The 13,654-nt window shown below is 41.2% G+C and overlaps 1 protein-coding gene across 1 annotated transcript; it reads left to right on the top strand.

The window, feature by feature from the left end:
- The first annotated feature begins 32 nt into the window (after window positions 1–32).
- On the top strand, window positions 33–13,214 carry LOC133541446 (cytochrome P450 2K1-like). The gene is made up of 9 exons (XM_061884879.1): window positions 33–962; window positions 1,040–1,202; window positions 8,934–9,083; window positions 9,156–9,316; window positions 11,319–11,498; window positions 11,579–11,720; window positions 11,795–11,979; window positions 12,059–12,200; window positions 12,266–13,214. The coding sequence occupies exons 1-9, from the start codon at window positions 765–767 to the stop codon at window positions 12,451–12,453; spliced, it is 1,509 nt and encodes a 502-aa protein (XP_061740863.1). The 5' UTR covers window positions 33–764; the 3' UTR covers window positions 12,454–13,214.
- The last annotated feature ends 440 nt before the right edge of the window (window positions 13,215–13,654 follow it).

Here is a 13,654-nt window from a genome sequence, read left to right on the forward strand (position 1 = left end):
ATATATATATATATATATAATAAAAGAAATACTTGAATTTCAGTGTTTATTTATTCACACATATACACACATAACACTCATCTACTCATTGTTGAGTTAAGGGTTGAATTGTCCATCCTTGTTCTATTCTCTGTCACTATTTTTCTAACCATATGCATGTACAGTAGATGGCAGTATTGTCCTGTTTAAAAGAGTCACAACATTGCTGTTTACGGCAGACTGACTGCTTTACTGTAGACGCAAACGTGACTGCTGTTGTTGTGTGTTGTTACCACGCTGGGAGGACGTTAATGAAACTGCCTTACTATAAACCCACATAAGAAACCAAGAACTCGCCCTCGATTATTCTAACGTCGTTGGGCAGATACGCTATTTATATTGTGGGAAAGCGGACGTGAAAACAGGCTGTACTCACTCAGGTCCGCATGGAGCTGGATGGGGCGTGGCCTCCAGCTCCGCCTGAATTTAAGGAGATTTTCGGGAGAAAATTTGTCCCGGGAGAGGCGCTGAATTTCGGGAGTCTCCCGGAAAATCCGGGAGAGTTGGCAAGTATGAGTAGAACAGAGTGAGTACAAGGTGTTGATCACCTGACATGCGTCTATGAACTTTGTATTCTTTGTTTGATTACATTTATTCGGTTGACGGGACTATTTTAACACGCCTTCTGGAGTGTGATTGGAGGAGCAGATCCTGCTCGGCTTTTATAGAGAGCCACTAAGCGTGTGCAGCAAGTGTGTTTGTGAAGGTTTGTGCCCTGACACAACATGTTTGAAGAGCTCCTGCAGGTTCCTGCTTTGGGCTCGTGGTTGGGGCTTCTTGCAGGCTTGCTGGCCGTCTATCTTTTGTACTCCAGTTGGACTTTCCAAGATGAACAGAAGCATCCTCCTGGACCCAGACGTCTTCCCTTGCTTGGTAACCTCCATCAGTTGGATCTCAATTGGCTTGATAAGTCTCTTTTTAAAGTATGTCAATCTTATTTTTCATACTAATGTACAGTTTAAGTGCATGTTTTGCATGGACTTAACCCTGATTTGTTTAGCTGTCTAAAAGGTACGGACCGGTGTTTACCATCTACTTGGGACTCAAGAAGGTGGTGGTCCTGGCTGGATGCAAGACAGTCAAACAGGCTCTAATCAACCATGCTGAGGAGTTTGGGGAGAGAGAAATCACCCCTTTATTCCACGATTTCTCCAAAGGACATGGTAAATATTTCCTATGGCTCTAGGTGTCTTGAAGGGCACCAATTAAAAGCTACTAGAAAAAGTTGCTCCTAGCTGACAAGATTCATAAATAATCAAAAAAAAAAAAAAGTAGCACTATTAGAATGGCTCTGTCTTCAAGTTGCTAGTGAAAATTGTTTATGACAGTCCGATAAAAAATGTAATGTATATTCAGTGTTTACTAATGAGTTGAAATCTATTTGTGGCATCGGGAACGTGGCCAGGGATACTGTGGTGGCTCAATATGATGTCACAGTTCAATTTGCATACTTGGCAAAAAATATAACTTTATTGTCATGGCACTTAAAACGTATAACGAAATTACATTTTTAGCACAGAACCGTTCATGTCAATGACACATCTATTCAAAACAAGGCTAAAAAAAAAAGTTATATAAATATTCATTAGCTTTTTGTATAAATATATATATTTGCTGTATTTTTGAATTGTTGCTGCTTATTTATTACAACAGTATAAAACAGGTTGCACTTTGTTCACCTCTGGTACATTTATATGTACCAGAGATACAAATAAGCAAACGGTCCTTTAAACTAGATGTCAAGTTTAAACATCAATGACATCTATTAAAACAGACAAGAAGCAAGGAAATAAACAGAGACAGGATTCAATTTGGCTCAATTGAGGAGAAACGTGTGGCCCTGTAACCTCTTACAGTGTCACCCACCCTCTGGTGAAATATTGTACCCCACCTCTTTTTATTTGGACTTTCCCTGTTTACATAACAACTGCTGTTTCTAAAGGAATGGAGGGGTATGTAACCAAACATTGTTTTCGGTCACATAACACAAAACAAAAAGATGCTTCGGGCTTAGATTGGTCCTGGATCGAGTTTGGATGACAATAGATAACCCCTCCCGTCTCTTCCCATTGTACACAGCGGAATTTTCTAAGCCTTTGACTTGGTGCAACAAAGACAGCTTTCGTCTGTTCACTAGGAACCCAGAGAACGGAAAGTTTTTTTGATAATTTACATACAATTTTTCTGACACTAGAGATGAAAAAATTCCAACTTGCGTTTTTTTAATCCATATTCTCTGCAATGAATTTGTAAAACTAAGCACACAAATTAATTACATGAATAATTTGACATCTTGCCAGGAGAGCGAAAGCCTTCTTTTCCCCAAGGTGTCTCATCCTCTGCTAAGGTTTAGCCTGTTCACGGTGGCAGAGGGGTTAGTGCGTCTGCCTCACAATACGAAGTTCCTGCAGTCCTGGGTTCAAATCCAGGCTCGGGATCTTTCTGTGTGGAGTTTGCATGTTCTCCCCGTGAATGCGTGGGTTCCCTCCGGGTACTCCGGCTTCCTCCCACCTCCAAAGACATGCACCTGGGGATAGGTTGATTGGCAACACTAAATTGGCCCTAGTGTGTGAATGTGAGTGTGAATGTTGTCTGTCTATCTGTGTTGGCCCTGCGATGAGGTGGCGACTTGTCCAGGGTGTACCCTGCCTTCCGCCCAATTGTAGCTGAGATAGGCGCCAGCGCCCCCCGCGACCCCGAAAGGGAATAAGCGGTAGAAAATGGATGGATGGATGGATGCACATTAAGTGCACTTATGAATCATGTTAAATAGACAATACAGTTTGATATAAACAGATAAAAGCCATACAATCATAAAATAATGGTTGGCTCTTATAACCCTAGCTTAACATACAATTGACGAGGTCATTACCTGGCTAAAGAAAATTAGCATCATAATCGTTTTAACCTTTTACACATGTTTAACAGAATTGATTTTAACGCAACATAATGAACGTAAAAAAGCGAATGCATTTTGCACTTTGAGGCACAATCACGTAACTCTATGGAAATATATATGTACTGCTAACTTTGTGCGATAGGCTAGCTGACAAGCTACTGAAGCTAGTTGCTCAAACCTCAAACACAATATGTAGAATAAAGGTAATGTAAGGTAAATTTTTTTTTGTGGAACATGGTTGCTAGTAGCTGACAGCGCATACATCACCTGAAATGTGAAGTATACCTTTCAGTATCGCAAAAATAAAAACAAATATTTTATTTTTATATGTGCTGTCCCTAAATATTTTAATGTATGGGAAACATTAGTATTTGTGTAACATCCAAGTGTGGTAATCACAAGGTAATAAAAAACCAAAAGGAATATTTGGACCAGAATGAGTTCAGTTGGGTTCAGCTACTACTGCCGTGTAAAAACCCACAGACCAAGATGTTTGAACTGCCGGCTGACGTTAAACAAAGCATAGAAAGACATATGTTGCATAACATTAATGTGGAGGTTGCCCTCCTCTGGGTCCTTCTGACCACAAAGATGCTCCCGTGGGCCCGGTAGTCTGGGTAACAAGTCTTTTATTTTCACAAGAATTGTGGTTTTGCTTTCCAGCAAAATGTATCTCGCTCTCATGCCTCTACTCACCAGCAACTCCCACACCGTCTCTCGTTCCGGCTGCTGCTAATATGGGCGACTGGTGATTAGATAACAAGTTCCAGCTGGGCAATCTACTCACCTGCCGCTGACTTTGAAGCCGGTCCTTACACACCCTGCTCCGCGGCAGGCCCGCAGGCCAGGCCCCCATCCACAATTAAATATATAATAAAATAAAATAGTACAAAGTAGCAATCCTTTATACATTTACATTTCTTTAGATTTTCGGTTGAGGTTGCAATGTTTTGTTTGGTTTAAGTTGTCTGTTTTGTGTTAATTCAGTTGACTTTGAATGCAGTTTTGTTCTATTCAAGTTCTAATTAAGTTTCAAATTAGATTTGACACACTCATTCACATCTGCAGCTATCAATTACTGTATCTTAGAAATAAAGTATTCGATCGATTAGTTCCTCCGAATAATCAAGTAATCGGATAAAACAATCTTTATAGCCTTAATTTGTATTTTAGGGAAAATTGTTGAAATAAACATACAAAAATCAAGGTCAACCCCTTAACGCAAGTTTGTCAAACTTATTTTCATTGAGGGCCACATGGCAGTTATGGCTGCCATCAGAGGGCCACTTGCAACAGCAAATAATGTATGAATTTGTCCCTGGATTTCATTATTTATTATATAAATAATTTCAAGTAGACTGTCCGTTTTACAGTAAAAACTTTACATTTCCAAAATGTTTGTCCAACATACGGTAAATGGAAAAACAGTACCAGTGTTTTTTGGGGGGTTTTTTGATGAAAAAAGCTGTCAGCTTAGTTGCCAGAATTTTTGTGTTAAATTTACATTGTTTTTTACAACATTATATTGTTAATAGAAAAACAGTACAAGTTCTTTTTTTAATTCTGGCAACTTGGCTGCCAGTTTTTCTAGAGTAAAAACAAATGTAACGTCTTTCCATTTATAGTAACACACCGTTAAAAACCACAACTTTACAGTCAAAAACTGGCAGCTCAATCGACAGAATGTTTACGCCAAAAACAGTAGTAGTTTTTCTCAATTTACAGTAAAATGCTGTAAAGAACATAAAATGTATTGTAATTTTTTTTTTTTAGTTTGATGGGTAGTTTGCTGTAAAGTTAAGTATTTTTATTTAGACAAAAACATGTATGTATATATATATATATATATATATATATCCATCCAGCCATCGATTTTTTTTTACCGCTTATTCCCTTTAGGATCGCGGGGGGCGCTGGTGCCTATCTCAGCTACAATCGGGCAGAAGGCGGAGTACACCCTGGACAAGTCGCCACCTCATATATATATATATTATATATATATATATATATATACATATATATAATGTGATATTTGTTGTAATATTGGACACTATTAAAGTTTAAAGGGTATGCACTTTTAATCAGTACATATACATTTTCTGTCAAAATGAAAAAAAAACTATTACATTTACTGAGAAAATATTAAGTACTTTACTGACACATAACATTTCCAGGTGTTTGCGGCTCAGATATAATGATGTCGCGGGGCAGATTTGGCCCCCGGGCTTTGAGTTTGACACCTGTGCCTTATCGCATGTGATTAAGAAAATAAATGATTCTGTTATCGTAAATGAATCTAAATTTATTACGACATTTGTTATGACCTCACGTAAACCCGGGAGTGCACGCCTATTGTAACAAGGTGCAAAGATAAGGGATGAGAGGCAGCTAATTTCCCTTAAAGGCCTACTAAAATGACATTTTCTTATTCAAACGGGGATAGCAGGTCCATTCTAAAAAAAAAGGATCTATAGCAGAGTCTCCCTTCAGAGAGTTTGAATTCTCACCTCCGAAAGAACTGAAGAAAGCGTCCCAACGGGTCCTTTCGACTTATGGGACTCCCGAGGCAGCAGACAGGTACCAACAGGCCAAGTATTGTGCAACTTCGGCGGTCGCGGAGCCAAAAACTCAGACATGAGCGGAGTGCAAGGAAGCCATGGAAAACGATTTCCAGACAGCTTCATTGCAATTCTGGACCACCGTCCGCCGCCTTAGGGGGCGAAACAGTACACTGTCAACACCTGTATGGTGGGGACCATGTGCTATTGACCTTGACTCAGGATGTTGGAGATCGATGGAAGCAATACTTCTAAAGACCTCCTCGATCTTACCTATACGTCTCCCCATGAGGAAGCAGTACTTGGGTAATCTGTGGTAGGCTCTCTTTTTTTGGGGGCTGAGATTGCCAAGATAGTTAAAAATATCCTCAATGGCAAGTCCCCGTGGATGACATCCGCCCGGAGTTCCCTAAGGCACTGGATGCTGTGGGGCTGTCTTGGTTGACAAGACTCTGCAACATTGCGTGGAATTGGGGGCAGTACCTCTGGATTGGCAGATTGGGCTTGTGGTTCCTCTCTTTAAGAAGTGGAACAAGAGGGTGTGTTCCAACTATCTTGGGATCACACTCGCCAGCCTTCCCTGTAAGGCAGGGGTGCCCACACTTTTTCTGCAGGCGAGCTACTTTTCAATTGACCAACTCGAGGGGATCTACCTCATTTATATATATCCATCCATCCATCCATTTTCTACCGCTTATTCCCTTTCGGGGTCGCGGGGGGCGCTGGCGCCTATCTCAGCTACAATCGGGCGGAAGGCAGGGTACACCCTGGACAAGTCGCCACCTCATCGCAGGGCCAACACAGATAGACAGACAACATTCACACTCACATTCAAACACTAGGGCCAATTTAGTGTTGCCAATCAACCTATCCCCAGGTGCATGTCTTTGGAAGTGGGAGGAAGCCGGAGTACCCGGAGGGAACCCACGCATTCACGGGGAGAACATGCAAACTCCACACAGAAAGATCCCGAGCCTGGATTTGAACCCAGGACTGCAGGAACTTCGTATTGTGAGGCAGACGCACTAACCCCTCTGCCACCGTGAAGCCATATATATCATTTATATTTATTTATTTATGAAAGAGACATTTTTGTAAACAAGTTAATGTGTTTAATGATAATACAAGCATGTGTAACACATATAGATGTCTTTCTTTCACGAAGACAAGAATATAAGTTGGTGTATTACCTGATTCTGATGACTTGCATTGATTGGAATCAGACAGTAATGATGACAACGCCCACATTTTCAAATGGAGGAGAAAAAAAGTTGTCCTTTCTGTACAATACCACATGAAAGTGGTTGGTTTTTGGCATCTAATTCATCCAGCTTCCATACACTTTACAAGAAAAACATTGGCGGCAAATTCCGTAGCTTGCTTGATTGACATTCACGGCACCCGAGGGTCCTGTGAGATGACGCTGGCTGCTGCCAGTTCATTATTTTGAAAAAATGACAGAGAGGAAGGCGAGAAACACTTTTTATTTCAACAGACTTTCGCGCCGTCCCTTCCGTCAAAACTCTAAAGGCCGACTGCACATTTCCTATCTTCACAATAAAAGCCCTGCTTCATGCTGCCTGCGCTAACAAAATAAGAGTCTCGGAAAGCTGGCGTGCATAAGTGATGTGCACGCCAGCTTTCTGAGGGATCGCTTGTGCACGCCAGTTTTCCGAGACTCTGTATTTAGTTAGCGCAGGCAGCATGAAGCAGGGCTTTTATTGTGAAGATAGGAAATGTGCAGTCGGCCTTTAGAGTTATGACGGAAGGTACGGCGCGAGAGTCTGTTGAAATAAAAAGTGTTTCTCGCCTTCCTCTCGGTCATATTTTCATAATAATGATCTTGCAGCAGCCAGCGTCATCTCACAAGACCCTCCGGTACCGTGAATGTCATTTAAGTGACGTCTTGGTGAAGATTGATGATCACTAATTTTTAGGTCTATTTTTTTTAAAAGCCTGGCTGGAGATTGACTGACACACCCCCCGCGGTCAACTGGTAGCTCGCGATCGACGTAATGGGCACCCCTGCTGTAAGGAATTGATCAACGTGGACCCCGACTTAAACAAGTTGAAAAACTTATTCGGGTGTTACCATTTAGTGGTCAATTGTACGGAATATGTACTGAACTGTGCAATCTACTAATAAAAGTATCAATCAATCAATCAAAGTCTATTCAGGTGTACTGGAGAGGAGGTTACGCCGAATAATCGAACCTCTGATTCAGGAGTAGCAGTGTGGTTTTCATCCTGGTCTTGGAACTGTGGACCAGCTTTATACTCTCGGCAGGGTCCTTGAGGGTGCATGGGAGTTTGCCCAACAAGTCTATATGTGCTTTGTGGACTTGGAGAAGGCAATCCGTGCCCCGTGGGAAGTCCTGTGGGGAGTGCTCAGAGTATGGGGTATCAGACTGCCTGATTGTGGCGGTCCGCTCCCTGTATGATTGGGGTCAGAGCTGTCAGAGCTTAGTCCGCATTGCCATCAGTATTTCGGACATGTTTTCAGCCAGGGCTGCCCTTTGTCACCGATTCTGTTCAGAAATTTTATGGACAGAATATCTAGGCGCAGTCAGGGCGTTGAGGGAATCCGGTTTGGTGGCTGCAGGAGTGGGTTTCTGCTTTTTGCTGATGTAGTCCTTGGATCGCTTCTGTGCAGCTACTGGGATGAGAATCAGCCCCTCCAAGTCCGTGTCCATGGTTCTCGTCCGGAAAAGGGTGGAGTGCCATCAACGGGTTGGGGGGGGAGATCTTGCCCTAAGTGGAGAAGTTCAAGTACCTCAGAGGCTTGTTCCTGAGTAAGAGAGGACTGGATCGTGAGATCAACAGGCGGATCGGTGCGGCATCTGCAATTTAGCTGGCACTATATCGATCCTTTGCGGTAGAGGAGCTGGGCCGCAAGGTAAAGCTCTCAATTTAGCGGTCAATCTACATTCCCATCCTCACCTATGGTCATGAGCTTTGGGTTATGACCGAAAGGACAAGATCATGCTTACAAGCGGCCAAAATGAGTTTCCTCCGTCAGGCAGTGGGGCTCTCATAGAGTGAGAAGCTCTGTCATCCGGTAGGAGCTCAAAGTAAAGCCGCTGCTCCTCCACATTAAGAGGAGCCAGATGAGGTGGTTTGAGCATCTGGTCAGGATGCCCCCGGATACCTCCCTGGGGAGGTGTTTAAGGAACGTCCAACTAATAAGAGGCCACAGGGAAGACCCAGGACACGTTGGAGAGACTATGTCTCCAGCCTAGCCCGGGAACACCTGGGGATCCCCTGGGAGGAGCTGCACGAAGTGGCTAGAGAGTGGGAAGTCTGGGTTTCTGCTTAGGCTGCTGCCCCCACGACCCGACCTCAGATAAGCGGAAGAAGATGGATGGATGGATATATAACTGAAATTAAATTACACTAAAAACTTTCTCCAGTAAAACATATTTGGCACTTGCTTACAGGCATAGTATTCTCCAATGGGGATGGCTGGAAGGAAATGAGGCGCTTTACCTTAGCGACTCTGAGAGATTTTGGGATGGGCAAGAGACTCAGTGAGGAGAAAATCTCTGAGGAGTGTCACTACCTGATTGAAGAGTTTGAAAAACACGAAGGTAACTTTTTACAGACTTAAATCACACATTTTTTTAGGTATGATTTCTAAAGCATTCCGTCTTCTCTCTCAGGCAAAGCCTTTGACAACACAACGCTCATCACCTACGCAGTTTCAAATATCATTTCTGCCATCATATTCGGAAAGAGGTTTGACTTCAAAGATCCAATTCTCCAAGAAATGCTGGAAAATGACAAACAAATCATCCGTCTGTCTGCATCAGATTCCATTATGGTACTCCAGCACAGTGTGTATTTATAAGGCCTAAAAAAAGATGAGCCAATTGCATTGCTTTTCCTTATATAGACTCTTAGACACTTTAGCCATACACCTACATGTAGCAACAGCAAGGTGTGTCATGTAAAATTCATTTTTAATGGCTGTTACTGTTCCAAATGACACACAAGTTCATTGTACTGAGGCATTAGGTGTGGGAGAAAAAAATAAAATAAAATACAATAAAAAATTGGTCTAAACCTGGGCCCCTGGAGAGGGGGTCCATACTGAGGCTAAGGAAAAAATAAATAAAAATAAAATTTGCCACCCAAAGTAACAGCTCATATCTGTCTGTAAACTCGCCATGAACGCGCTAAAACATACCGGTGTAGTGAGTTCACATTATTCACCCAAGGAACTTTAGTTATTAGAAAGTTCCGGTTGTAATTTTTTTTTACGGGACACAATTCCAGTGTTGTAATTTCCGGACGAGGAGATGCTGCTCCGTTATTGATGTAGGTAAAGTCTGAATGTCATTAAAACAGCTAGCTCCATCTTTTGACACTTCCTCCACTCCCGTCCTTGCACGCTACACCGCTACAACAAAGATGACGGGAAGAAGAAGCTGTCGAAGGTGAGCCGCGTAAATAAGACCGCCCACAAAACGGCGCATCCGGAAGCGACTGTCAGAAAGCGGCTTGAATATGATCTGTAAAACATCATCTCTGCAACATTTTGACCAAAGAACCACCATTATGTTATGAAGAACATCAGGAAGTGTTTTCAATTTAGAAAAATAAATAAATAATATGACTCCTTTAATTTGCCCGATAATTCGGTGCACCTAATACAGGGGTGTCCAAACTTTTTCCACAAAGGGCCGCACAGGGAAAAATTTAAGCATGCGGGGGCCATTTTTATATTTTTCATTTTCAAACCATAACAAAATATATGGATTTTTTTTTTTAATCCTTAGGGCTCCTGGGGAGCACAGAGGGTCTCAGTCACTAAAATGTTAAAAATAAGTCAAATTATTATTATTATTATGTATTTAATGTTTGCAGTAAATCTCTATATCAACTTGAGGTTGATATAAAGTAAAACAAATAAGGTTTTATGCCTTTTCTGTCAAAGAAAACTTTGTTTTTTTTATAGTGAAACTGAAATATGCAGTATTTAGATTGATAGATTGATGGATAGCACTTTATTGATTCCTTCAGGAGAGTTGCTTTATTTAGCAATTAAAGCCCTCAAAGATCAATAATGCAGGACACCATTGATTTTCATTATTTAATATTTTTGAGTAATCACAGTGAAAAGTTTGATAAAATCCTACTAAATGTATTTGAAATCCGAAAGGTTCCCCACTCATAAAGTGATGCATTTGTATTTGTTTTTTTTTGTTTTTTACTTTTAACACTTAAATTTCAAGATCAACTTCCGATATATCTGTCGATTTTAAGTTTGAACTATTTTGTTTGTTTTATGCTCTTTTGTCAAGACTTTGATGTTTTTATATGGCAACCACACAACATATGCAATATTTTTTCCACATAAAACATTTTAAAGTGATAATTTTTAAGTAATAATTCATTATAACATAGATTTTTTTTGTCCTTTTTTTTTTTGAGCAATGGAAAAAAAAGAAAATAAAGACAAAAGGAAAAAAAAAACTGCCTGCATGGCAGCTTTGTGTCAACATTGCCACTTTTTCCTCATTAGATTTCCCCTCATTCCACTTTTTTAAAATGTTTTTTTTTTAATTTTTGCAATACTATCAACTTTGAAATTTTTGCAGAATCTGTGGCGGGCCGGTAAACGATTAGCTGCGGGACGCAGTTTGGACACTCCTGGCCTAATATATGAAAAAAGATCCAAAATAGACCATTCATCTGCAGTGCGCTTTATAATCCGGTACGCACTATGGTCCGGAGAATACGTTTTTAAGAAATATCGGTATTCAAAAGTGATATTTGTATTCCCCACCGAAGGGAATAATGTCTATTTTGTTCCATGACAGATCTACGATGCGTTTCCGATGCTGGGTCCTTGGCTTAAAAACTGGAGGGATTTAATGAAAAATGTGGAGGATATCAAGCAGCGTTTATTGCACTTAATAAACAAACTAAGGGAGACTTTTAATCCTGACATATGTCGGTGCTTTGTCGATGCTTTCTGCACACGTAAGCTGAATCTGGAGGTAAGACGTCATTGTGTTTACATTTTCACCTCTCTTTAATGCAACCATGCATGTCAAAAATATCTGATGTGTTTCGTAAGGAGTCTGACGCTCAGAAGGTGCACTACCATGATGACAACCTGGTCTACAGTGTGATGGATTTGTTTGGCGCTGGAACCGACACGGGATCAAGCGCTCTTCGCTGGAGTCTACTTTTAATGGCCAAGTACCATCAAATACAAGGTGCACATCATAATAATATTGCATGAGAGAGTAGTGGTGGAGTGGCATTACTATCAGTGGTCTATTTCCTGTAGATCGGGTCCAGGAGGAGCTTAGTAGAGTGGTGGGAGACCGTCAGATCACAATGGAGGACAGGAGGAACCTGCCTTACATCGATGCTGTCATCCACGAGTCGCTGAGGTTCGCCAACATTGTTCCCATGACCGTCACTTACAACACCAGCAGAGACGTCACCTTCCAGGGATACTTCATTGAAAAGGTCAGCGGCTGCTCCGTGAATAAAGGATCCCAATCAAGTCCAAAAATAATTTGAGTTTTTCGTCACTTGGTGCACCAAGGGGACCACTGTGCTCCCTCTGCTGACATCTGTCCTCTATGATGAGAGTGAGTGGGAGACACCAAACACCTTCAACCCTTCCCACTTCCTGGACAAGGAGGGTAAATTCATCAGGAGGGATGCTTTCTTGCCCTTCTCTGCAGGTACAACCTCTCTTTCTTTCTTTTAGTTACTTGCTTTTTAGATTCACAGTACATTCCCTTTGCAGGCCGCAGGGCTTGTCTTGGGGAAGGTCTGGCCCGGATGGAGCTCTTCCTCTTCTTCACACACCTCCTGCAGCGCTTTCGATTCACCCCTGCACCCGGGATGTCGGAGGACCAGCTGGTTTTGACCCCAGTGGTGGGCTTTACACTCAGTCCTCTACCACACCAGTTGTGTGCTGTGAGTCGCCACTGAGAAGGAGTTGTTTAGATAAAAGTAAAAGGAGTGTCTCATACCTTTGCACTCACTCTGTCAATTTAGGATCAATGATTAACATTATTAACATTACAACGGGATAAAATATCATAGGACCTACAATAATAACCACAATGTGACATTTGAAATACTTTCAAATGATCGACAGTTACTTATACTTAGCCTTCATACAGTAGATAATGTATTTGTAATAGTTTCAAAAGTGGTCTACAACCTTATACATTTTGTTTTGTAATTTGTGAATAATATAATTGATAAATAAGCAAAATTTGGACTGTCCTGATAATGTCACTATCTCATACTTGCCAACCTTGAGACCTCCGATTTCGGGAGGTGGGGGCGGGGGCGTGGTTGGGGGTGTGGTTAAGAGTCAAGTATTTCATATATCTACCTGTATGTATGTATGTATGTATATATATATATATATATATATATATATATATATATATATATACAAGAAATACTTGACTTTCAGTGAATTCTAGCTATTGCTGTGTTGGATCCGCTTTGGACTGGACTCTCGCGGCTGTGTTGGATCCATTATGGATTGAACTTTCACAGTATCATGTTAGACCCGTTCGACGTCCATTGCTTTTGTCCTTTCTAAGGTTCTCATAGTCATCATTGTCACCGACGTCCCACTGGGTGTGAGTTTTCCTTGCCCTTATGTGGGCCTACCGAGGATGTTGTACTGTTTTGTGTTGTGGTTTGTGCAGCCCTTTGAGACACTAGTGATTTAGGGCTATATAAGTAAACATTGATTGATTCAATCAATCAATCAATGTTTACTTATATAGCCCTAAATCACTAGTGTCTCAAAGGGCTGCACAAACCACCACGACATCCTCGATTGATTGATTGATTGATTTTATTATATATATATATATATATATATATAAGAAATACTTGAATTTCAGTGTTCATTTATTTACACATCTACACACACATAACACTCATCTACTCATTGTTAAATTAAGGGTTGAATTGTCCATCCTTGTTCTATTCTGTCCCTATTTTACTAACCATATGCATGTACAGTAGATGGCAGTATTGTCCTGTTTAAGAGTATCACAACATTGCTGTTTACGGCAGACAAACTGCTTTACGGTAGACAAAAACGTGACTGCTGTTGTTGTGTGTTGTTACCGCGCTGGGAGGACGTTAATGAAACTGCCTAACA

This window comes from Nerophis ophidion, linkage group LG23, assembly GCF_033978795.1.
Source record: "Nerophis ophidion isolate RoL-2023_Sa linkage group LG23, RoL_Noph_v1.0, whole genome shotgun sequence".
In the NCBI taxonomy this organism is placed as follows: Eukaryota; Metazoa; Chordata; class Actinopteri; order Syngnathiformes; family Syngnathidae; genus Nerophis; species Nerophis ophidion.

Bases quoted from the DNA above. Each gene is read 5' to 3' on its own strand.
- LOC133541446 (XM_061884879.1), top strand. From the start codon at position 765: ATGTTTGAAGAGCTCCTGCAGGTTCCTGCTTTGGGCTCGTGGTTGGGG. The intron at 963-1,039 runs GTATGTCAATCT...TGATTTGTTTAG, and splicing joins TTGATAAGTCTCTTTTTAAA to CTGTCTAAAAGGTACGGACC. The intron at 12,201-12,265 runs GTACAACCTCTC...TTCCCTTTGCAG, and splicing joins TTTCTTGCCCTTCTCTGCAG to GCCGCAGGGCTTGTCTTGGG.